General features: G+C 30.4%; 1 protein-coding gene across 3 annotated transcripts in view; it reads left to right on the top strand.

The window, feature by feature from the left end:
- LOC129917148 (uncharacterized) overlaps window positions 1-27638 on the top strand; it is a 131662-nt gene that overhangs the window by 52025 nt on the left and 51999 nt on the right. For 2 of the 3 annotated variants that reach the window (XM_055997525.1, XM_055997527.1), the window contains exons 11-17: window positions 2250-2882; window positions 3125-3282; window positions 7765-8578; window positions 19914-20642; window positions 25152-25334; window positions 25522-25799; window positions 26280-26370. In XM_055997525.1, the coding sequence (XP_055853500.1) occupies window positions 2250-2882; window positions 3125-3282; window positions 7765-8578; window positions 19914-20642; window positions 25152-25334; window positions 25522-25799; window positions 26280-26370 (2886 nt within the window). The remainder of the gene's footprint in view (window positions 1-2249; window positions 2883-3124; window positions 3283-7764; window positions 8579-19913; window positions 20643-25151; window positions 25335-25521; window positions 25800-26279; window positions 26371-27638) is intronic. The other variant, XM_055997526.1, reaches the window with a different exon arrangement.

Here is a 27638-nt window from a genome sequence, read left to right as displayed (position 1 = left end):
TGAAGACAATGCAGAGAAGGAAACTGTTAGCATAAATTGAGTTACGAATTAAATTAAAATGTATTTGAATCACTTCGGATACAAGGGAGACAAATTATGTCATTCAGTGTAATGTAATGTAATGCCTTTGCGTTGGTAGCCACATAATATATATTGATTTGATAAAAAGGTTACCCCAGGGGATCCAAAAGGAAATAAACTGCTTTTTTAAAAGAAAAATTATAATTTTATCTTAGGGCCCCAAAAAATATTACTTGAAAAATCTTTGCAACCACAAATAATACATTAGGGGCCCCGAAAAAGCAAAAAACAACTTCAAGCCAGGGCTCTGCAGGGACCCCAAATGCCTTTACTTCGGTACTTAAAAAAAAAATTAAGTTAAAAAAAAAATTGTTTTTTCTTGCCCCAACATAAATACATCAGGGCACAAACTAAAAACATTACGTTATTGGTGGCATTCCGAATATTACATCAGAACATAGGCTTCAATACCTATTAATTCTTGACTCCAAATTATATTATATTTTAGGGGCCTCTAAGCACTTAATTTTGATAATTTTGAGGCCCCAAAAATTATTTTTCAGGGGCCCCAAAAGAAATAAACTATGTTTGATGATGGAAAATCAAATGTGTACACATTACTTTAGAACAGAGGCCCCAAGAACTATCAATTCTAAGCTAAAAAAATTTTATTTTAGGGGTCTCTTAATATTTAATTTTAGGCAAAGTGCATTACGAACATATTAAAACATTAAAATAAACCTAAAAATATATAAGCCATACAAAAAAAAATGTTTGGCGTATACGTACTTTTTTTTGTATCTAAAGGGCCCCCAAATATCAAAGGGGCCCCAAAATTTAGTCTTGCCCCGGGGCCCTGACGACTCAACGTACGCCACTGGTCAAAGGGTGTTTTTTTTTTTTTTTTTGAAATAGGGAAAATCCGCGATAAGTCCCACAAAATCAATGGTATAAAAGGTACCCTCACGAAATTCATTAAATATGTTCTCTTTCCCATAGGATTTACGAATAAAACAAATCTATAAATTTTTTTCATGTGAAAGGGTGTTTTTTTTTTAGTCGTAGAGAAAATATGGGTATATTTGCAAAAGTATGTAATAATAGAGTTATACATATTAGTGGTACCCTATTGAAATTCAGTAATTATGTTACTTTTAAGATAAGAAACTAGAATCTAAAGAGTCTACAAAAATATCATGGTCAAATGGGTGTTTTTTTTAGTGGAAACAAAACGGATGGGTCACCCTAATGAAATTTGGTAAAACATTGAATTTGGGATAGAAAGCAAGAATATAGAGTTTTCATAAAAAAAATTTAGGTGAAAGGGTGTTTTTTTTTCGGAGAGACAGTTAAATCTGTAATTGGTCCCAAAAAGCCAATGATTCTTTACACGTCTAAGAACTTAAGTATAAACTTTTAATTTGAATCATTGGCTTTTTAGCACCAATTACAGATTTTACTGTCTCTTCGAAAAAAACACCCTTTCACCTAAATTTTATTTTGCGAATGAAATAAAAAAAATAGTATCTTCTCAGTTATAGAATGAACTGGACAACATCAAGCAACATCTAATATCGTAAATATCTGTATTTGCCAATGGAATTTGATTTTTTGTAAATAGTATTTTCTCGATTTGATTTGACTATACTTGACCGAAATAGAGAAAATAATAACTTATTTATGTGACTTTTTTGGCAATAAATAGATTTTTATTGTTAGCTTAAAAGTCAATTTTTAATTTTTTAATTTGTATTAATTCTTATTTTCGGCGCAACGCCAACCTTTCAAAAAATGTTGATACACTTTTTAATTCTTGAAAAACTGCTTGAATTTGTAGGTATTACAAAAGTTAATTCACACGTTCCAGTGTGATATTACTAATTGTTTAAAAAAAAATCTATTATCTTTGTTTTGTTTTCAAAAAGTCTAATTTGGCAAATAAAAATTTAAAAAAAAATCGTATAAAGTAACAATCGGTATAAAAGCTTGGAAAGTAATAATTTTCTTTATCGAATGATCTCCTAAGCGCCAATAACATGTGAACAAGTTTGACAAATAATAGAGCATTTGAGTAAATTAAGATTCTTTTCCAATTAAATAATCAAAATCATTCTATTTCTATACAAAACCTATAGAGTATCTCTTCTCAAACAAATTTATTCTTCTTCATTTTATACATACATATTTTTCTAACTTTTGCAAATAATTTATTTCATACTCATTTTCAGATGACCATAAATCAAATGTCTGGTGCAAAACTGATTTCGCTCCTCCGGACTTGCATCAATACGCTTAGTACTTGCATTGAGCTGCGAATGAACTGTGGCGACCCCTCTCCCTCCGGCAATCCAATCAAATTAATCGAGGAAATTATACAGTATTTGACTAAGCTAATCAATTATGCACCAACTGAGTGTATTGCAAGCTTAAGGCAGCTATTAAAATTCTTATTCAGACGAAATTATGGTAGTCGATGCTCCGACTACCAACTCCACATAAATCCATACTTGGAAGCCAAATCTATTGCTTCAACTGATGTTGGTATGACTATAGCGACAGCGATGGCAGCAGCAGCCGGAGCAGCGGGTGGTTCTCCAGCGGGTGGTAGTCCATCGCATTTCATTTCAACCTCAACTCTTGACAAAAGCTTAATTGGTACGAGTGGGAATGTTGTTGGTGGCGGTACGTTGGGCGCCATTTCAAACCATAACCAAATACCAGCAACCACCACGAGCTCGACCGTAGTTTTTGGTCAATTGTTCGCCACTGGATTAGAGCTTCCATTGTGGAAGAACGACGCAGAGAACGAGTGTGCTAAGCATATTAAACTATTCGAGCCATTGGTCATATATTGTTTGACGGTAGGTAGCTATACTTTTGTATATCCGGTTCCGTTTGGAGTTCGGTTTCGGACTGTGCAATGTATTCTCTTCTATTTCGGTTTTAAAATTCAAATCCTATTTGATTTAGATTTACTCTTTCACAGAGAAAAACTTATTAAAATACATTTTTCCTTTTATATTGCATAATAATGGGATACATTTTTGATTCTTTTCCTTTTTTTTTCTTGTTTATATCCTTTTTGTATTTTTTTTTTTTTTAGCTCTTTATGAGATCAAATGCAAAAGTGCAAGCATCCATACTTGAATTGCTTTCACAATTGTTGGATTTGAATGTGACTTATAGCATTTTGGACTCGAAATTTGTGATATACGATGAAATAATGAAGAGTTTAGATTTGATTGAAAGCGGAGTTGCAAGGTAATTTATTTTAAATTTTATAAATTATTTTCTTTATTCTGTTAAATATACATAAAGAGGGAGTTTAGCTTTAAGTAATTGGGGATTTTGGGAAATCTGAAATGGAATGTTAAAAGTATTATTTTAATGCTAGACCGTTTAGGATTTCCTTGCATTAAGGATTCTACTATAGAAAGTACTTTTTGAGTTTTTGTGTTCATATTTTGGCTTCAATATAATAATTTGTACTTCCTTTTAAAATAGAAGAGGGATTCTGGAATTGGATTAAAGAACTAGTTTGATTCAATTCTAATATAAGCATTTTCTCTAAGCACCAAAAATCTGATCCATACAAAAATATACCCACCGTCAGGATTCACATGCGATTCTTCGCTTTTAGATCTAAGCTCTTAACCCTCTGTAAACACACCTCTTATTTGTGACGTGATACACACACGGGTGCGAATTTGGTTTATACTTTTTCATGTCGCTGGAACTTTTTTCGGTCACAATACTTTATAGAGAATCAAGTATGAAATTGATGTAGAATATTCTGAGGAATTCGAATATTGTATTCACAATTCCGGAAAAAAATATTTTCACCGTTATAAAGAGACTTTTTTGTGACCACTTTTTTGAAAAATCGTAATTTTTTTTATTTTTGTCCTGCCAAATTCACACCCGTGTGCCGACAGACGGTTAATACCACCGATTGATTTACATAGAAATCTTCATTTGGAAATTCTTTAGGTTGCCAGAAAAGTCTAGAAAAATTTCATGTCCGCAAGTCTCGATTTTCAAGGTCAAACCGCGAGATGAAGATTTACAAAAGTAACAAAAATAGACTATAATGTAAAGTAATTTTTGATGCTGATTCAAAAATAAATTAGCCTTAATATCTCGAGAACGACTTGTCGAACAGAAAATTTGCGAAAACTTTTTAGATTGGAAATATAATTATCTTTCTTTCTTTAGTATACATCATTTTTCTCTAGGAGTTAAGTTTAAGGATATGCACTAAAAAGCAGCGTTGTACAACCTCAAAATAAGTGCTAATAGGCTAATGTTAAGTTTCAAATCTTTTTTTTAATATCCTTGTGTAAAACCTCAAAAATCTTTGAAAAACCGAACCATTAATTAAATTTTTTGTTAAACAATTGGTATATTATTTCACACTCGACAAAAAACCCATGATGCATGGTGATGGTCGTCGAAAAAGTAGGATATGTTTTTGTTGAAAAAAATTTTACAGACAAAAGTATACCTCTAAAAAGCTCCATAACAACTTTTTCAGTTAAAAACTATTATTTTGGAATATGACAACCTTATGCTGTTTTATTTTTTTTAAATTTTGAGCTACGAAATATTTTTTTCCTCGGTAAAATAAATAATCTTAATAAATTTTAGTAAAAAGTAGAAAACAGAAATGTCGTTTCTGTAGAGGAAAACCGTCAAATAGATGATTCGAATTGTAAACTTTTTTCCAAATCAAAAATTTGTAATAGATGTGTTTTTTGTACGTGGATTAATACTTCAAATATGTATATCAAAACTAACCTTTGTCTATAATAAATAACTTCGCAAATTTCTATAAATTTTAATACGCAGTTGAAGTGAAACGAATTTTTTCGAACAAACAGCAAAAATGCAAACGAAATAAACCTCTAGAGATATTCAAAGTTATTAGGTAACATAAAAACAAGATAATGAAAACGTATTGAGAACCTTCTCCTGTTTTAAAGTCGGTTAATAAAATGCACATACTTGTTCTTACGGTAAAAGTAGATCTAATGTTGAATGAAAACAAAATTCAAGAAAAATTATAATTTGATTTTTCAAGAAATTTGTTTTTATAATTACTTAAACACCGTTTAAAATGATTTTGACCACGAAACGAAGCAATTTATTGTTGAAAAAAATTTGAAAAATAATCGCTTTTCCATAAAAAAAAATATTTTTCCAATAAGAAATTTTGTTGTTTAAGTTGAAAAATGTGTTTTTGTGACAAATTTCTAAATTTGAATATTAGAATTTCTTTAATACCTTTTTATTAAAGTTTTCGTTGAAATCGACTGAATAATTTAAGTTATATTAATAAATAAAAAAAAAAAACAGCTTCTGTGGCAAAAAATTATTTAATCATTTTAGTCATTTTTAAGCCCAATCTGCGGAAAAATTCCTACTAGGCTGAATTTTAGTATACGGCTTAATGACGGCTTTGTTATGAAGATGTGAAAAATCGACATTGATATCGTGTCCGCGTTAAGAGTTATAGGGGTCAAAAGGTCACGAAAAGTTTTTTGCAAATATCTCAGGACCTATTGATCGGAGGTCATCAAAGGTTATATAAAAATTGATGGTCGTGAAATTATCTACAACATATGCCCAGCACATTTTTCTGTAAGATGAACCGTTCCGCGAGTAGAGTAGGTGACTAGATTGCACTCACATACGAAAAAATACATTTTTTGGTTCATTTTGCTCGATTTTTGAGGTTTTTATCGAAGTAGCTTTATTTTTTTTTAGTTTCATTAACTTATCTTATTACGTAAATACGAATTAACTAAAAAAAATAAAAATGTACACATTGGGATAAAAAATATTATGCAAAAGGGGGAACCACGTTTTTTGGAAATGTTGTATGTTTCCCTTTTTTGTACAATAAGTGCCTTCATTATTAAGAACACACTTTTTAAACATGGTTCAATTTTAGTTTTGAGCTTGTTATCAATTTTCCAAACATGAATTCCATAGAAAATGTCGCTTGGAGCTTCTCAAGAGAAAAGTTGCAGAATACCTTATAACAGTACAAAATTAGCTGCTGAAAAAGCTTAATGGTAATTTAAGGTTTATACCAAGCTCAAAACTAAAATTGAACCATGTTTAAAAAGTGTGTTCTTTATAATGAAGGCACTTATTGTACAAAAAAGGGAAACATACAACATTTCCAAAAAACGTGGTTCCCCCTTTTGCATAATATTTTTTATCCCAATGTGTACATTTTTATTTTTTTTAGTCAATTCGTATTTACATAATAAGATAAGTTAATAAAACTAAAAAAATTTAAGCTACTTCGATAAAAACCTCAAAAATCGAGCAAAATAAACCAAAAATATGTATTTTTTCGTATGTAAGTGCAATCTAGTACGCCTTCTCTGCGCTTTACTCGCGAAACGGTTCATTTCACAGAAAAATGTGTTGGGCATATATTGTAGATAATTTCACGACCATCAATTTTTATATAACCTCTGATGACCTCCGATCAATAGGTCCTGAGATATTTGCGAAAAACTTTTCGTGACCTTTTGACCCCTATAACTCTTAACGCGGACACGATATCAATGTCGATTTTTCACATCTTCATAACAAAGCCGTCATTTAGCTGTATACCAAAATTCAGCCAAGTAGGAATTTTTCCGCAGATAAAACCTAAAATTACTGGACTATATAGTTTTAAGTACCTACTTGATTCTACAAAAAAAAAAAAAAAAAACGTATAGGTACACAGTTGTTATCAAAGTAAAATATTCCTTAAATCCTTGTTTCTCGATTCTTGTGTTGAATTTGATTTAAATGCGATTCATTATACTTTTCATGGATAACTTACTACTTACATTTTCTGAGACATAATATATAAAAATTCTTAGCTTATATGATTATATCACCCATTCAAGTCATTAATTTACAATCCACGCACAAAAATTCAATCACTTTCTATTTCTACCCTAATATCTCTTAAATAATTACTATTCCTATTTAATGCCTGCAATTTTACCAAAAAAATCCCTTCCAAAATTATTATTATCGTCATATAACACACTCTAAATCGCTTAAACACATACACAAATACTAATACTCTCAACGAAAAATTGTCCCAAAAAGTGTCAACGTGACTCATTAACAACCGACATAATTAAAATCTTCTCATCAAAATTATTAATTCAATAATTAAATCTAATTCATGCGAGAAACACATCACAAACACCATAATTCTATGCGACCACTTAACCATCCATATACACTACACATGAACTTTAGTATAATAGTCCTTTAGTCCTTCTCCCGCGATTGTGTCATTGTGAATGTAATAAAATTCACAACTCGTCGTAGTAGTTAGCTATATGAACCAAGCTACTGGTCCCAGCCAACCACAAATCCATGTCTGGAAACTAAGGGTATAGATAGAGTAGGGACATGGAGAGATGGCAAACAATATTTTACGTGACCCAAAGCCTAATATTAAATAATAATACTCTATTCGGTGGCGCTGTATAACGCGGTCGATTTTAGAAGAGAGTAGAATTAAAGGGATTCTTCCCACCAAAGTCTGGGTATTTATAGGCAGTCCAAGTTCTACTCCCATTGTAGCATAAAATTCCCCTAAAACAATCAAATAATTCACAATGAAAATATCGTTTCTAACTATTTATGTTCTCTTTTTCATTGATAATCCTTTTGCCGATGCTGTGACAACGACAAAACAACAACAACAACACTATTCAGCAGAAATGGCAACACCATAATTCCACCGGTCCTAAAGTTCCTCGTCCAATTAACATATAAAAGCGATCGCAAGATAATAACGATACCGAAAATCATAAGCATCGCCAACAATTTATTGGCCAATAATTCAATTCGAGAATGCAGTGTTCTAGCGCTGAAAGGATTAGCCTTTGAGATATTCCTGATGCCGGCTCCTCCTCCTTCGTTGTCACACACAATAGACGTCCTAACACCCCATCGTCCTGCACCACCTCCACCATTGCCTGCACGAAATGCTTCCGCTACTGCTGCTTCATCACCGCTAAGAATTGCAAGTAGCAAAACCAGCAGTCGACGCAGTAGCATCACGAGTGTTACTGCTTTGGACGCCAAAGAATTGGACACACAAAAGGAGGTGGTTTTGGGAATGCTGGAGAAATTTATTGATTCCCAAGAATGCCAAAGGATGTTGGCGATTTTATTACTTCACGACCGTAGTTGGAATGCATTCGTTGATCTTCAACAGCAGCAGCAGCAGTTTGGACAAAAAGACCAACATTCAATAGCAGCGACAACTGCGTCGCCAAAACCAATGACACCGATGATGTCGATGCCGATACTGCTGCCATCATCGACGTTGTCGTCGGCAACAACATTGTCAATGCAGGAAGGAGCAATATATTCGATTGTTACCAAAGGACTATGCGATGGCAAAATCAAAGTGAACGACTGGCAGGGATTCTTTGTGCTCGAGTCTTTGTTCCAGAACAGTGGTAAAAATATCCTTTTGGATAGCAAAGAGTTTTCATCGATGTTGGCATTGTTCATTACAAAGGTAAGTTTTTTATAAGTTTTTAATAAATGGAAGGAGTATTAGTTATTTGAGAGATTTTTTGTTGGAGTAAGGAAGTGAGAGGAAAATGAAAAAAAAAGGAAGAAGTAACAAATTTAAATTTGTTACGTTTTCGTGATTCATTTTAAATGATGATTTCATTTAACCCGTCTTCTTTTTTTGCATTTTCTTTCAACTTATACCAACTTTATTAAATTAAAGTGCGATTAAAGTGTTTTTGGTGGTTAGAAGAAATATTGATTCTTAAATTTGCATTGCATAGAAAAAGATACTCATACACCACAGTGACCAGTCATGCCTAGCAATTATAAAAAATCTAGTAACCAGACGATTAGAAAAATTAATTCATACAATTTAATAATTGATACCTACGTACAGCGTATTGAAATATCCCAAAAATTAGAGGGTGGGTTAGGGTTTTGCAAGATAAAATTGTGATGTTTGTATGATCTAGTCATATGACATTGTTTTAGTATATTTTTTTTTAATGATCTACAATCATATTTGGGTCAAAAAGTACCCGACGCAAACTTTTTTAAGAGGTTATGCTGTAAAATTTACGCTACGCTGCACAGTGGTTCCGTAGTAGGCCATAAGCCGAAATATCGATGTCAATATAATGACGTCATTTTTCGTTATATATGTTATAAATAGCCTATTCTTTAAGATGGCGTAACAGAAATTTTGAGAATCATATCGACCTTAAAAAATTGTCGAAAAAAGTCTGGTTTCAAGCTTTATTTTTGGTCCCGAATCAACTTAAACTTTTAAGTGTATTTTTCGGTTAAAATTATTTTTAAAGTTTTTGTTGTTGTTATGGAACTTAAAGTTGAAGGTATGTACTATATTTAAAGAGTTTACAATTCTATTTTATTTAAAATTTTCAATAAAAAACAGACTAGAAAAGGACAGGTTCAAATTCCATACTTTTGTTTTTCTTCTCACTTTAACGATACTTTTAACTATGTTGTCATCAATATAAATACATGATTCATATACATAAATTTTCTCTAGCACGTGTAGTTTCTTAAACAATTGAATCTGTCTGCGAATAAGTGCGACGGGCTACGACTGACTCTTTCACACTCATTGTTTCAATTTTACCCATATTTCTCATATTTAAAACTTTTTCAAAATTTTTTTTCTTTTTTTTAAGTTTTTATGTTTTCCTTAAGTTTTTGCACATATTTTTATAAAAATAAATGATATTAAGCAAGCTTTAAATCTGAAATGTAACATAAAAGCTATGACTGAAATTAAAAAAAAAACCAATAAATAAATTAAAAAAATAACTAATCATTTGTTTGTATGTTGATTCAAGGCTTCTTTTTACATTTTGTTATTAAATGTATACAAGATTTCTTTATCAATCAATTGTTTTTCATTGGAATTATTCTTTTTTATTGCTAAAAAAATATATTCTCACACATATTCAAGTATATTTTGTTGCTATCCTAACCATAATCTCCTATGGCCGCCCTTCTTAGAAACCGGTACCACTGTGCGCTGAGTAGTTTAAAGTTTCCGTTGGATTATTTTTGACCCCACTCATGAGTTCGAGGATTTAATACCTAACGTTGTTTTTAGTTCTTTAAAAACATGTCAAGTAAAACAATACAAATTTTATCCATACAAATATTGGAAACTTTTTTTTACATGATAGATGAGCGTAATTGTTTGGAGGATATAAGGTATAATTATAATCAGAACCTTGTTGTGAAACTGCGATTTTGTACAATGTAAAAAAAAAATTCAAGCTATTTTTTTTTGGAGTTGGTTTGACCAGTTTTATTTGTTTTTTTTTTTTTTTATAACTTGCATCATTACTGAAAAAAGTATATTTTAAGGAATTTTTATTTTTTATTTTGGTTAAGCTTTTAAAAAAGGTTAAGAAAAGTTTAACAGAAATTTTAATGCCACTATGCTGTCTTATTACTTTGCTTTGCAGAAAGGCAAATTTTTCATACACAATTTTTACTTGCGATATAGGTACTATAGGGCAAGTTTAGGATTCGTAAAAAAAATCGAACTCGAGATAACAATTTTACATGACATTACGATGATGGAGAATGCCAAAAAAGTGGGTCCGGCAATTCTGTCTGTCTGTCTGTCTGTGTGTCTGTCTCTATCTGGAGCTGCAGCCTAAACGAGTGAAGTGATTTTCTTCAAACTTGGTAGTTAGCAGTTTTTGGTGATTCCCTAGAGGGGAAATTGAAATTTTTTTTTATGACCAAAACTAACGGTACCTGCCATATAACGGAAATAGAAAAGTTAATTTTTTTCAAAAACGGCTCTAACGTTTTTGATTAAAATTTTTGTGTGTAGTACTACACATAAGAGCCAACTTTTTAAATAAAAAAAATATTTTTTGTACCGTTATTAACGGTACCTGTCATAGAACGGTTTTTTTCGTTTCTGAATATCTCGTATAACATTAACCCGATTTAAATGAAAATTTTTATACAAAAGTGTGTAAGTAAAGATAATATTAAAATTTTAGAAAATTTTCAAAAAACGCATTTTTGGTTTTTTAAAAAATATTTAAAAATTTTTTTTTGAAAAATCAATTTTTTGAAAACGGATCAATGAAAAATTTTGAAATTTAGTTTTTATGTGTAAATTAATTATTTCTTCAATATGGCATACCAACTTTTTTTTTGAAAAATGTTAAAAAATGTTTATATATAAAAAACTATTTTTTTAAAAAACGGCTCCTACAATTTTCGAAAATTTTTTTCTAAAAATACCTTTTTATACGAGAAATAAAATGGCATATTTGTTTTTTTTTTTAAGATAATTTAAAACGGAGTTTAATTAATTATAAAAACAGATTTAATTTTTTTATACTACTTATGAAATTTCTTCAAAATATCAAATTTTAAATTTCTTGAATGAAAAGCTTTAACATTATAGTTACTTTAAGCATAAGAGCAAGTACGTGCGACCCCAGTCGTGCAATTTATTTTTCTTACCTTCAAATTTTAAAAATCTACACATTTATTAGAACTATTCAAAATAGCGCCCAAGCACTTTTTTTAGAAGCGTTAACATCAAAGGCCAATCAAATAATGAGTTTCGGATTTTACCCACTAAATTGGGCGTGGCAGCGGGTCATAAGGCCGACACTAATTTGTGATTTTGAACTCACCCTGATAATCAATATTCTTTAGTTATACATCCCTATTACGGCTGTCAATAATTACACTGGTTTACAAGGGTTTTGTTGTCGAAACAAAAATATACTTTTCTAAAGGTTTTAGGTGTGCTGAACTCGAATCCGAAGTCAGAAACAACTAATCAGCTCCCGTTTTTGAGATATTACCGTTAGAAAATGCAAAAAAAATGTTTTTTTGAGTTCTTCGGACCTTATTCTTTTGTATGAGGAAAATTGTTTGAGCATATTTAGTAATGGCTTCTATAAGAACTGTTTTCCATCTTTCGATACCCGTTTAAATCTTTTCAATATCTTTAGTATTGCCCAAAATATCTTAAAATAAAGTAAGTGGGTTTGGCTTCATACATCATAAAGGAGATAATGACGTTAAAAAATTTATAAAAACACCAAACAACTGAGGATATCTCGGGCAGTAAAAAAGATATCGGAAAGATTTAAACAGATTTAAAAAGGTGGAAAATAGTTCTTTTTAAAATCGTTACTTAATATGCTCAAACAATTTTCCTTATATAAAAGAATAATGTCCGAAGTACTGCATTTTCTAACGGTAATATTTCAAAAACGGGAGCTGATTAATTTTTTTTGACTTCGGATTCGAGTTCAGCACACCGAAAAACTTCAGAAAAGTATATTTTTGTTTCGGCAACAAAAAAAAAGTTTAATTTTGTTAACCAGTGTTATTATTCATTTTATTTATGCTTTTGATGACAAATTAAACGTTTATACTTAAGTTCTTAGACGTTCTACACGAATCATTGGCCTTTTGGGACAAGTTGCAGATTTTACTGTCTCTTCGAAAAAAAAACACCCTTTCACCAAAATTTTGTTATGAAAACTCTTTATTCTTGCTTTCTATCCCAAACTCAATGTTTTCACCAAATTTCATTAGGGTGACCCATCGTTATTGTTTTCATTAAAAAAAAAACACCCTTTTAACCATGATATTTTTATTGACTCTTATACATATAGATAGATTCTTGTTTTTAATCTTAAAAGTAACATAATTGCCGAATTTCAATAGGGCACCACTAAAATTACCACTAGTATAACATACTTTTGCAAATATACCAATATTTTCTCTACATCTAAAAAAACACCCTTTCACATGAAAAAAATGTATAGATTTCTTTTATTAGTAATTCCCATGGGAAAGAGAACATATTTAATGAATTTCGTAAGGGTACCTTTTATACAATTGATTATATCGGACTTATCGCGGATTTTTCCCTATTTCCCAAAAAAACAGCCTTTAACCTAAAATATTTGTGTAGACTGTTTGAGTTCTTGGTTTCTGTTATAAATGAAACATTTTTACCAATTATAATTGGTGTAACAATTTTTTCCTAGTTTTAGTGTTACTAATTCCGAATTTCATCATTTCTTAAAAAAAAAACACCCTTTCACTCAAGATAATTTTGTACACTTTAAAGATTCTTAATTCTTATACCAACCAAAACATTTACACCAAGTTTTAAAAATAAATAAAATTTCCTTCCTCACACACAACTTAAAAAAAACACCCTTTCACCAAAAACAATTTTAAGAACTTTATTAATCCTTTGTCCCTGCTTTATCTAAAACCTTCATGCCGAACTTTATCAGTGTAGCATGTTTTCACATGGGTTTCGGTTATATACTTTACCTGTTGAAGTCAAAAACCAAGCACCCTTGTTTTTAATCGGCAATAACTTTTCTTAGAGCAATCGTATTGATTTTATTTTTATGTCATTAGATTCAACATCAAAAAATACCTAGAAAACACGTGTCATATGATGATATTCGACAAACAATTTTTTTTCCCTCTTGTCCGCGAAAAAACACCCTTCCACCCAAATTTTTTTTTTTATAGACTTTTTTTGTACTTTGTTCTTATCCCAAAAGCAAACTTTTTGCCAAGTTTCATGAGTGTAACAATTTTTTTTTTATTTCTTGATTTAATGTACCTACTATTTTACCTGTTACCTACAGGTAACCCTATATTGGGAATATGAATTTATTGAGCTTGCTTTTAATTTTGATTCATTACTTATCATTGTTGAAATTTGCATTGCATAGAAGAAAATATTACACATACGCCACATTTTTGTATGTTTAAACTTAAACACCTCATATATACTGATAAAGAGTATTCGGTTAAGTAATGTAAACTATGTGATGTTAAGTCACGTACTCTATACCCAGCCACAAAATGCTACCAATCCCAATTCAAGTTTAAGTCCATGTTTAAACAATACAAAACCATTTTTCCTTCAGTTTAACAATTTTACTCTTTTCGTTTTCAATAAAGTTCCGATAGGTACTTTCTTTTTTTTTTTAAGTTCTCAATTCCGTTTTTCAATTTTTCTTGCAAAAATGATGCACTTAAAACGGAACTTAACCCTTTCGCAAGGGACAGAAAACCAGAAATAAAATTTTTATATCGCTTCTTTGTTGAAGTCCGACTTTACACTTAAATGAAAGCTCTTTTTTGTTTTGTTTTTATTTTCTTAAACAAACGATTTAACATGTTCTGCTTACAAACACAAAAAAGGTAGGTATATAAGCACAGCAACGAAGACAACGACAACAACGACGCCTGGGTGATAGATAAACAATGACCTTATACACACAATCGAACCCTTTTCATAAATCGTCAAATAAACACTTATCCCCGGGTCGCAAAACGCAAAGCATACATCCTTGAGGGTATAAATAAGGGTTACCATCTGTCTGATTTTTTGATTGAAACAAATTTGTAAGGAATTTATATTTGATTAAATGGGTTATACCTATATTGAATTTAAACCCGTTTTTAAACCAATTTTAAAGTAGAGCTTGGTATTAAGGACATGCTTACACCCAGTTTAAAAGTAGAGAATCAACAGCATTCGTAGGGCTTTAAGTCTCCAATATTGACAACTTAGGTTTCACTTATTCAGTCAGTTTGGGCACAATACGTAAGTTTTAAAGTCGGTTTTGGTTCAAAAACCACTTTAAATCCAAAAACCTGCCCAATTTTTTTCTGAAGGTGGTAAAGGAAGTACCAAGGATGGTCACCAAACTTATATTGTTTACTGTATAGCATATACCCATATCAGAGTCATATAAAAACACGCACTCAAGGGTCTTCTAAGAAAACAATGTGTGCGGTCTTCCGCAAGGATTTATGATCCTTTTATTTACTCCATGAATCACTTGAGCATGAGTCCCAGGCACGGCTTTGTTGTTGTTTGCCAAGTGAAAACCTGTTGAATGGGTGTTTTCAACGAATTCAAATGGGGGTTTTGTTGTAATGTATGAAGACTGAAGAGGGTTGAGGGGGGTTAAATAACATGGCCGGGTAAAGATAGTTGGTACACACACTCACCACTCCTTCTTACGTACTCATCTCCATCACATACCCTCACATGTTTCACATACTATAGTTTTATTATTGAAAAATAAAAGCAAAGAGGAAGCTTTAAATAAAACCCAAAGACTGCAAGACTATATATAAGAACGAAACGTAGGCTACAGGCAGAGGGACAACACTCTTGCGTTTATCAACGCAAGTGGAAGGACAAAGAAACCCTTTTTTATCGGTAGAACTAGCTTATAAGGGTGTAGTTTCTTTAATTTATTTTTTATTTTATTTTTATTTTTTCTTCACATCTTTGGGGAAGTGTGGTTGAATTTAAAACACACTGTGGGATAGCGAAAGGATTTTATGGAAGATTTAAGAAATTTGTTGCCAAGATAAGAATAAATCCGTTGGGTTAACTCTGGAGACCAGGAAAAAATAATGCGAACAATATTTTTATTAGGAAACAATTAGGTAGGTACTTAGGAGAAGGGCCCAGAGCATATTTAATGAGTAGGTGGTAGAAAAATGATTTTCAGGGAGACACCAGGTGTTGAAAAAGATAAGATTAGATACAGAATATATGTAACTATCGTAAAAAAAAAATGAAGGTACATATGACTTTAATAATGATAGTAGGTATGTGCTGTTTTAAAGGCATATAAAGCTCTGATATTGAATTTGAAAGTTTGAATGCCTAATGATGCCACGAATGATGCAAATTTTAAATATGAGAACTTTTGTTTTATTATTTCTTGTCTGGGAACTTTTTATTAATAGAATAATATAGGTGCAGGACTATTAAAAGAACTATTTAAGTACAATACAATTCAATTTATTAATTATTAAGGATGTTTGATTTTTTTCGAAGAGGTATTGGATAATGTTTATTGACCGAAAACCGGCAGCAGATTTTGAGTGTGAGTGACTTAAAAAAAATTATTTGTATTTTAGGACAGCTCTTTTAATTGTATGTGTAGATATAAAGGTATTGCATTCTTTAATTATGACTTTTGATTGCAATCAAAATTGCAAAAAAATTTAGTTTCTTAATATAGATGGTGCTTTCTGAACACTTTTGCAAATAAAAAATAAGTTCAAAAACTAAAACCAGACTACCTATTCCAAAATAAAGTTCTAAAAAAGTATAAAACAAATGACCATGGCTATCGATGAATCATCACAAGTTTGAAGAACATATTTTTTTTGTCTCAATTTTTTTCACAGATTATAAACCAACCCAATACAACCCTGTACACCAAAAAACAGCCTATTATAATTTTTTTCCTTGAAAAAAAATCTATTTTTAATAATTTATCACATTCCTAAAATAAAAGAAATAAAATGCACGACTGGGTCGCACGAACTTGCTCTTAGAGTTGAAGTTGCTTAAATTTTTAAGACTTTTTATATAGAAACTTGGGAAATGTAGGTACATAAAAACAAAAAAAAAAAAACAAAAATAAAATAAAACTCATTTTTCAAAAAAATAAAACAATATCTGAAATTAAATCGCCCCACAAAACAAGTATGCAGTTTTATTTGATATATTAAGGTGCATTTTTAGAAAAAAAATTTTCAAAATCGTTAGAGCCGTTTTTTAAAAACCTAATTTTTTATAAATAATTTTTTGAAAAAAAAGTTTAAAAATAAAACTGGTATGCCATTTTGTAGAAATAACTAATCAACATCTAAAAACAAAATTTCAAAAAAATTCAATGTCCCGTTTTCGAAAATTTGATTTTTCAAAAAAAAATTTTCAAAATTTTTTTAAAAATCCAAAAATTATTTTTTTTAACATTTTATTTTTGGCTTATATTTAAATTATATAAATGCTTTTGTATAAAAAATTTCGTTGAAATACAATAAGTAGTTTTGTAGAAAATCCGATTTGAAAAAAGCGGTCTAATGGCAGGTACCGTTAATAACGATTTCCAAAAAAAAAATTTTTCTTCAAAATATAGACATTGTTTAAAAACTAACATTTGAATTTTTTTAACAAAATCGTTGGAGCCGTTTTCGTGAAATTAAACTTTTCCGAAATTTTTGTATGACAGGTACCGTTATTTTTGGTCCGAAAAAATTAATTCCAAAAACAGCTCTGGAGAGTCTCCAAAAACTACTACATAGCAAGTTTGGAGTCAATTGGTCCATCCGTTTCGGCTCTAGTTTCTTATACAGACAGACAGACAGACAGACTGACAGACTGACAGACTGACAGACTGACAGACTGACAGACTGACAGACTGACAGACTGACAGACTGACAGACTGACAGACTGACAGACTGACAGACTGACAGACTGACAGACTGACAGACTGACAGACTGACAGACTGACAGACTGACAGACTGACAGACTGACAGACTGACAGACTGACAGACTGACAGACTGACAGACTGACAGACTGACAGACTGACAGACTGACAGACTGACAGACTGACAGACTGACAGACTGACAGACTGACAGACTGACAGACTGACAGACTGACAGACTGACAGACTGACAGACTGACAGACTGACAGACTGACAGACTGACAGACTGACAGACTGACAGACTGACAGACTGAGGAAAAATTATTAAAAAATATCCTGTTTTTGATTTTTGGCATTTACATTTGCCAAACTTGGTCAATTAATTACCTAAACGTACAATTAATAAGAAGGACTATCACCAACTAATTTCTAAAAGTTGGTTTATGGAGTTGCACTCCTCGAAAAATGCCCCATGTTCCGAAAAAAAAAAAAAACGTCCTTAACAACTCCTGAGAGGAGATCCTTTTCAAATGTCTCTGTTAAAAAATATTTCTAATATTTTTTATCTACACAAGATTGCCATATTGTTTTACCGTCCATACATTTCATAAGGAAATCTTATTAAAATCAACGATTAATACGGTTTTTTTAAGGAGATTTCTTATTATTTTTATAGAGAAAATCTTATTAAAATTTGACTGAAAAGTTGATTTTTTTTGCAACTTAGCACTAGAACAAAAATCGCGATCAATATTTTCATGGCAGGTTGGTTCAGGTGGTAAGGTGGGCGACTAATGATTTGAAGTCTCCAGTTCGATTCCCAGTCTAGTCATCGTTTTTTTTATTTTTTTGCAGATTTTAAAACAATAAGGAAAACCCGATAGTTTTAATAAGGTTTCCTTCTTGGATGAAAACCATAGAGAAATCTTATTGTTTTTGTTCTATTTTATGTGGTATATTTTTCTCTGTGTATATTCAGAACATACATTTTGAAAAGAAAGAGCTTGTTTCTAATTTTTTTTCCACCACTGTATGTATGTTGAAAAAGTTTTTTAAATTTCTTATTGAACAACGGAGATGTAGCATATTCCGTTTAACTGGCCTGTTATCAAATGGATCTTTTACTTGCGGAAACAACACCTCAGTTTTGGCATTTACTATAAGAAATCGATCCAAAAATTAGTTTTTTTGATGTTTCAGGTTTGACTTTATATTTTTAAAAGAACAGCTTGCTTTTTTACACGATAATGAAGTATAGGTTTCAACCAAAAAATTGCTGTGCTGTAATTTCATAAACTCATTATTTTTATCTCGTTTTTTTTTTTTACTGAAAATCAGTTGATTTTTCAAAAAAAAAAAAATAAACTGAAAATATGTTCTGCGTTGAATAAAAGTAAATCTAACTTAAAAATGTGCAAAAAATGTTGTAGATTTTGAAATTATTTAAAACTTTAACAAATATTTTTGTTTTAAATGAAAGCTTTACTTTTGTCAGTAATCGTCAAAACCACATGTTCTCCTCGCCTCTATTCCATCCCAAACCCCACTCCGGCCATCCACATTTATTGCACTGGTCCATAAGGAAAAGGAAATCATTAATAAAATTAATAAATAATATTTATTTTTCGGGTTCAAGTTTTTACTCTACCAACAAATTCCCCAATGATTTGAAACTTTAAGTCAGAAAAGTAAGTCCGTTTGACCCTTTTTTATACATTGTATTTGTCTATTCGACTAAACCTTTGCATAAATTCCTTGATTCAGTTAAAAAAAAAAACTACAACTTTTTTTCCGCACAATAAATTTCATTATTTATCTTATCAAAATAAAAAAAAAATAAAAAAAATAACTTGAAGTTCCCCCTTCAAAATCACTTTTGCTCACTTTCTCTTGTTCTCTACTTAATTGATAATCGTCCAATCTAGTCGAGCATTTGTTTTCCTTGATGTCCGTTCATCTATTATCTTCTCTAACTAACCCCTCTTTTAACATTTCCCACTCAAATCTAAACAAGCTTCAAAGATATTTGTGTAAATGTCCAGCAAATAAAAATCAGTATCAAGTTCCTTGTTTTTATTAGATACAGTCACTGTGGCGTATGAGTGTTATTTTTTTTTGTGTCCCCTTTCTTTAGTTCAAAAGTAAAAAGGAAAACCAAACCACTTTAATGCAGAAAACACAACAAAACAACAACAATATAAACACAAAAAAAAAATATATATAATCAACTTGATAATAAAGTTAAAAAGCTTAACTCTATATGGAGACTGTGGCCGAGACTTGCAGTCTGGCTACCACCATCATCGTGGTCCATTTTAAAAAGCAAAAAAAAACAAAAAAAAAATAGAAGATAAAATCCAAACAACATTTGTATCCCTCTGGTTATAATTTTTCTACAAAGCTCTGCTCTGTACCACTTACTAATTACCAATTAACTTTGAAAGTCGCTTCATTTTTCCTCCCTTTTCCTTGCATCCTTTAGTTTTGTCTTGACTTTTTATTATATATTTTTTTCTTCTCATTTTTTTTTTTTTTTTTTTTCATTTTTATAACCCACACATATACAGAATGTGGAGAGCTTCAGCGATTTATCGTGTGCCACTATTATCCTGGAGAATGTGATCCTTAAAACCGAGGAAATCTATTTAGTAAATCACATAAAACTTTATTTGAAAAATCACTTCGACAGAGGCAGCAGTGGCAGTGGCAATGGAAGTGGCAAAGTTGCAGCTGTAGGAGGGGCTGGTATGACATCATTCGAGCTCAGTGGTTACCCTCATCTTCAATCGATGTCCTCGTCCTCATCAGGAGTGGATGATGTTGATTACGGTGGTCGATATGCTTCAAGCTGCTTGCCCAGTACTAGCAAAGCAGCAGCAGCAGCAGCCAACTCCTCTACCACTTCCATAACCATCAATGAAATTAACTATTTTGCAAAAGTTTTATGCGAGAAGCTTGATGGATGCCTGGCAACTTTAGCAAAATGTCGTACACCGCCGAATAGAAAATATTGCGGACTTGTGGTGAGATTCGTTAGAGCACTCTATGTCATTACGGAAAAGAAGGACTCACTTCAGCCAGCCGTACGTCGGTTGCTCTTGGGTGAGTATAATTTTTGGGAAAGATACAATTTGGCAGGACTTAGCACGGACGAGGGTCTGCAATTGGAGATGTTGAAACTTTTGCTAGCCATCAAATTGCAATCGGACAGGAATTCAGTGTTGCAACAGCTTCAAGAGGGCGGCATTAAGTGGAACGTGCAAAGAACACTTTTAAAGGAAATTTGTCTCAGATTGGTAAGTAGAATTTTCTAGTATTCTATGTATATAAGTTGGTAGTAGTAGACTTTTGACTGTCGTCTATGTATGTCTAACTCGTTTTAAGAGAGGAAGACTAAAATCATCCACAAAATTCAAATAAATATTTCGTTATAAGTGGTTTTGTTTAGGTAAATTGAAGAGCCACATTCACCAAGTAAGTCCTGGAGTATGTTAAACAAGAATGTTCACACGTCATTTGGCAAATTACCATTTAAGAAACCGAAGAAAATTTTCTAAGAAATCAGACATACCTATGGGTCTTAAATTACTTTTCATTTATACGTTTTTACTGTTAATGCTATTGGCCTTATCGAAATATTGACTGATTTTTGGAAGTTCAATTGCAAATACCAAAAACCAGTTCAAACATTTTGTATGTACCTACCTAAAAACTTTAACTAGAACCTCATTTCAGATTATAAAAAGCTATTAGTTTTTGAGGAAATGGTTAAAGTAGTCACTTTTTAACATATTGGATAAACATTGAGAAATATAGGCTAAAAACAGATGCATATGTTCAAATTACCATATTTCGGTTAATTTTCAATAAAAAAATTATATGAGCCCAGAGTTTTAAAGGAAATTTATTCTTCTTTGTTGATGAAAAAAGCTTAAAATCGAAAAATTTTTGTTATCATTGTTTACAATTTTGGCCTTTTTACTATAATTTACATTTGAAGATTTTATGTTACATTGATAAATGTTACGGTTTTTTTGTAATTAAAGTGTTAATTTTAATAAATAGGCTATAATTGTAAATATTGATAAAACGAATTTTTTGAGTTTAAGCTTTGTTCATTTTTTGCATTTTCCGAGCACATGTTCTATGGTACACTATTGTAAATTTTTGTTTACCCCATCAGAAAGTAGAGATTTTAACGAACAAAATACCCACCGATTTTTTGAAAAAAGCTGATATTTTGACACGTGAATTTTCGATTGAAAATAAAGGTGTTTTTTTGATATTAAATCAAAATAAGGTGAAAAAATAAATATTTTAAATCAAATAAATTACTGTGGATTTGAGACGTAATAAGGAACGTTTTCACCAAATTTCGTAAAAAAAAAACATTTTTTTTTTTGAAAAATAAAAACACGGTTTTTTGAAAAATAAAAACACGGTTTTTTGAATTTTTCACCTAAATTTTGAGGTTATGTGAAAAAATTGTTAAAACATAAGTTGTATATCTTTGCCATACAACTTTTTTTTATACAACTTGTAGTTTTGCCGAAAATCGAGATATACCATTTTTTACCATTAAAAACTCAACTTCCCGAACTCGGGTCGCCCGTTATTTATTTTCCCTTTCATTTTTGTTATATTCACCTCCTTTTCCAATGGGTTTCATTCAACTATGATTTTTTCTTACTTTTTAATGTTTTTGAAGGCTTCGGCACTAGTCTATAAAACTTAGAAACCTGGATTACGCAGCACGGGTCGTTTGAACACGACACTAGTCGAAGTGTCTTGCACTCCAGACTTTTTGATGCAGAAATGTTCCTTAGGGTCTAAATAGTACTTTTTTAAAATCTTTTATCAAGCTAATCGTTTTTGCGAGCTTAATTAGTTATGAAAAAACCGTACTTTTACGTACTCTCCTTCATGTTTTGGCTCATAACTCTGTTAATAATAACGGTAAAAATTTAAATAATGGCTCTATTTTTAGAAGAAATATGTCTCTTTTTAACTGCGTTTCAATTAAACTGATATCATTTTTAAATCTTCAGATATTCAAATTTAAGTCCGTTCATTTTTTCTGCCCTATTCGATTTCACTAATCGAAAAGTTTTTTTTATAGAAGTCAGGGTATAATTTTCTAATGGTTTTTCGTAGTCAAAAAAATTCTATCACATCACGTTTTTGAGATATTACAGTTAGAAAATCAAAAATACCCTTTTTAACAGTTTTTGAGGTTATGTCCTTTTGCGCTACAAATGGTAGCGGTTTCTCAAAGAACTAAACTTTTTCTTTCAAAATCTGTTTCAATCTTTTTAATATCTCTTTTCCTCTCTGAGAAATCCTTAGTTGAATTAAACATGTTTGGTGCATATTCTCTATGCAAAAAAATCTTATGTTCGTTTGGGTTTCATGGCAAATCTCAAAACAATTCTTTACCGATCGCTTTCAAATTTTGACATAATATTCTATTTGCATTCCTTTAAGTTTTTTGGCAAGTTTATAGGAAAGGAATTTTTTGAGATTTGCCATGAAAACCAAACGAACATAAGATTTGTTTGCATCATTAAAAATGATGTTGGCTGTCATAAATTGTAATAATATTGATACAAATTACTGTAACATTGGCACATTACATAATAAAATGAGATTGAAAGTGCAAAATGTCTAGATTTATCAATTATCAACTTGATAGGCTATTGACAAATGCAATAGGGGTGATGGATTTTTGAAACAGTTTTATCTCAAAGTTCCATAAGCGAATCATGGCCACGTCATAAATTGTTCAAGGTCAAATGTTGAAAATAATTTTTTTTTGTACGTAGATACATAACTTTTAAACGAAGACGGATACGAAAAAGTATAACATACAACAATTTATTATAGATATTACATAAACATATAAACTAATTTCGAACATTTTTTTTTTTAAAGTATGTCAAAAATTGTTGCATAAAATGATTATTAGGGTGGGTCAAAAAAAAAATCAAAATTCTTTTTTTTCATTGCCGAAAAATTGTTTGCTGGGCACTTCTAGAATATACACACCAAATAACAGCTCTTAATATTAATGGGAAGGTCCTCCGCTTTGCAATTTTTTTTCTACTAAAAAAAATCAATATTTAAAAAATCGACTTTCTTAGCAAATTTCTTTACATATTCTTGTAGGAAATTGAACGCTCTACAAAAAAGGCCTTGTATACTTTTTTCGTTTATCTAACCGTTTAAAAGATATTTGAGGTCCAAAAATCGAGAAAATCCTTCAAAATTCGTTTTTTGTTCTTAATTGTGTAACAAATTGAAAAATTATAATAATCAAACGCGCAAGACATATTCTTGTAGGAAATAGATTGTTCCACAAATAAGGACTTAATAACTTTTTTCATTAATCTAACCATTCTAAAGATATTCAAGGTCAAAGTTAAAAAAAATTATATAAACATTTTTTACTTTTCAAAATTTTCAAATTCGCTGAAAATTCATTATTTTCAAACTAGCAAGATATATTCTTGTAGGGGCTTAAACGTTCTACAAAAAATTCCTTGAAATCAAATTGATTGCTTTAACCGTTTAAAAGATAATCGTATCCAATTCACAATGCATACGAGTCATAAGAAAACTAGTGAAATCAGTGGCATTGTTTTGGATACGAATATCTTCTAAATCTAAACGGTTATTTGAAAATAATGAATTTTCAGTGAATTGAAAAATTTTGAAAAGTAAAAAATGTTTTTATAATTTTTTTTAACTTTGACCTCAAATATCTTTAGAATGGTTAGATTAATGAAAAAAGTTAATAAGACCTTATTTGTGGAACAATCAATTTCCTATAAGAATATGTCTTGCGCGTTTGATTATTATAATTTTTCAATTTGTTACACAATTAAGAACAAAAAACGAATTTTGAATAATTTTCTCGATTTTTGGACCTCAAATATCTTTTAAACGGTTAGATAAACGAAAAAAGTATACACGTTCTTTTTTGTAGAGCGTTTAATTTCCTACAAGAATATGGAAAGAAATTTGCTAAAAAGTCAATTAATAAAAAAATTATTTTTTTTTTAGTAGAAGCTTGATGTAAAAATGGAAAATTGCAAAGCGGAGGACTTTCCCATTAATATAAAGAGCTCATATTTGGTGTGTATATTCTAAAAATGTCTAGCAATCGATTTTTCGGAGTACCAAATCAAAAAAAAATTTCGATTTTTTTGACCCACCCTAATATGTATATTAAGCTCAAACAGAAACTGAAAATTAAAAAAGTGAAAAAATTCATATTTTAAATGATATTTTAATTTTGTCATGCCTTAATATGTGAGTGTGAGGAGTTTGTTGCTCAATATCTAAAAATCCGATCGTACCATTTGGGCATTCAGATAGGAACTTTTGATCAGAATGAACGGACCTGCTTTTTGCAAAAACTAGGAACATTCTATTGAAACCACTTTTTCATAAAAATTGTCCGGTGTCCAGTATGGTTGGTCGTTGAGGAAGCTTTCGATTTAAATTGGACTTTATTTTGCGAAATAATGTAATCATTCTTGTTTAACATACTGTTGTTCATGTAATTAAGTCAAGAACACCAAGGACAAAATTACAAAACTTTTTCATTTTTCAATTCACAAAAGCTTATGTCAATTTTCTATTAAATTCTAAGAAAAAAAACCTGGTCCTATTTATTTACCTAAATTTACCTTATATGAAGCATAGAAAGAGAGACAGAGACTAAATAAAAGAAAGAAAGAGAGAGAGAGAGATATTATTAAAAATAAAATTTTTCATTTACCTACCTAAATCCCATTATTTAGGAAGAGGACCTGCCAACAACTAACTGGGACTACACCGAAGTGCAGCAACTTTTTTCAAGTAGTTTTTTAAATATTTTAATTAACGATAATCTGCCTTTCATTCGAATCTTGTGCGAGTCCAACGAGCAGTTTTCCTCATTATTCCTAAGAGCCCTAATCGAGAACTGCAATGTCCTTAAAAAGGTAAGTGAATAGAATTTTTTTTTTTTTTTTTTTTAATATTTCTTCGACTCTTTATTTTTTTGATAATAAATTGACTGAATATACCCAAGAGATGACTAAAAAATATAAAAATGAAATAAACAACAAGACAGTTTATTAAAAATTATGAAAAATAAATAAAAGAACTTCTGCGTTATTTCATCCACAGAATTCCATTCGACGGGTGGTGGTTCAGTTCATTGAGCAACAACAGCAGAAGCAGCATCAGCATCAGCAGCAGCAGCAGCAGCACAATTTGATGCAAGGAATTGATGCCAAAGTGGAGCTACTGACAAAACTCTTTGATTTGGTGAATGGCTATGGTAATAAGTCTCTTGAGAATTTAATTGTGCGAGCTAGTCGAAGAATAGTCGCGGAGCACGATGATAAATTGGCCATTCGTAATAGCTTCCTTGTGTCTGGCCATACAATGCTTGGCAAAATTCTGTAAGTGATTTATTTTTAAACAGGGTGTTTTAGACAGAAACAGAATTAGTTAAAAAGGTTTTCAATTAAACCTAAAAAAAAAGTTTACGTGATAGTTGTTTGTTAAGGCGAATATTGTAACAGTTTTCGAGGATCCTTTAAAAATTCCTGTAGCAAAATTTTCAGTTGAATCATTTTTTTTTAAATTCAAATTTTGTATCGTATAACCTTTTCATGAACTTTTCGACGTTTTTTCCTCTCATTTGATAAATTTTGTACAAAAACGTTTTTCTTCGAAACTCTTTAAAAACCTTATAAAATTCCAATAAAATTCATTATATTCTTAAATTATTTTTTTAAAACATTTTTCTAATCAAAATTGAAACACCCTGTTTGACAATCTACATAAATAGACATAAGAACTTTATTTACATTTTGTATTTTTATTTTTAATTTTATATTTATTTTTTTTTATTTCAAATCGAAAAAAAAAAAAAACAGATTTGAAGATGAATTGAATGCGGAAACCGATGAGGCAATTAGTCGGAGATATGAACAAAGGATCATCGATGAGAAGTGGCTCTTTACACAAGTAAGTCAATTTCGTACGCAAATTATTAGCCATGATTTTAAGTATTTGCTTTAATAATGTTGTGGTAATTGGACGAAAATAATTTTTTTTTGTTTTTGGAAAGTATTGAATGTTGTTTTGGTGGAATTGAATTTTTAAGTACCTACTTGTGCTTCTCTAAAATTGAATTTATATTTAATTCGTAATATTTGAAAAAAAAAAAATACTTATTACCTACCTAGGTATATTAAAAATGAAAATTAATTATTTCGAGGAATCAATCAAATTAAATCATTTAAAAAATTTTTGTTAAAATTATTTTTTTCTGTCAAAATAAAAAAAAAAAAAAAAACAAAAAAAGCTTTAAATGAAAATGGAAATAAGAAGAATATAGATATTCAGAATATTAGAATTAAAAGTGGTGAGTGGGATAAGCATTTCTAAAATGGCCAAGTAAAACGAAATTAATTTTAGGAGTCAATTCTGCTGAAAATACTTGCACATTTATTTGAGCTGCAATTTTAAAAATATTATTTAGCAAACGCGTTTTAATGTATTTTTTTGAAACTTTGTTTTTATTATGTTAACTATGACATATTTCCTTTTTATTGGCATACCAACTCTTTTTTTTTTTACAGACTTCCAAAAAGGAGGAGGTATTCAATTCGTCTGTATTTTTTTTTTTGTTGTGTTTGTTACCTCTTAACTTTGCACTGACTGAATCAATTTTGATAATTCTTTTTGTATTGGAAAGCTGGTGGCTTTAGTGTGTTCCCATTTCAATTTCGTTCAGTTGTGGCCATAGAAACTATTAGAAAAACCATAAAACCCAGTTTTAGCCATGGAAGTCGGTTTTGTTTTTTTTTGATAAAAATGATTATTAACGATCTTCAAAACAAGAAATTTTATGGCCCATTCCGTCAAAAAGTCAAAACTACTAGAAAAGATGCTATTATAATTTTAAAAAACAATGGAACCCGCACTATTTATATGAAAAAGTGTTTTCAATCAAACCCTCCAAATTTTTAAATTAATTTTTTGATTTTATTGCACACGACAATATTTTTTTCGATTTCTTTTTTAAATACGTCTTAATAAAAAAAATCAAATCACTTCTTGTTGTTTTTCGAAGAACGAATTTTTGGTGTTTTTTTATTTCTTTTTTTTTCATATAAATTTTCCAAATTTGGACACGAAAAGTCTTGCTACAGTGGTGCATTTAGTTTTTAAATTTTCGTACCTACCGATCATCTATTTATTTTGTTTCACTTGAGTGAAATTAAATAGAT

This window comes from Episyrphus balteatus, chromosome 3 (genome assembly GCF_945859705.1).
Source record: "Episyrphus balteatus chromosome 3, idEpiBalt1.1, whole genome shotgun sequence".
Lineage (NCBI taxonomy): Eukaryota > Metazoa > Arthropoda > Insecta > Diptera > Syrphidae > Episyrphus > Episyrphus balteatus.
The sequence above is the reverse complement of the archived record's forward strand: the minus strand, read 5'-3'. Positions and strand labels throughout refer to the sequence as shown.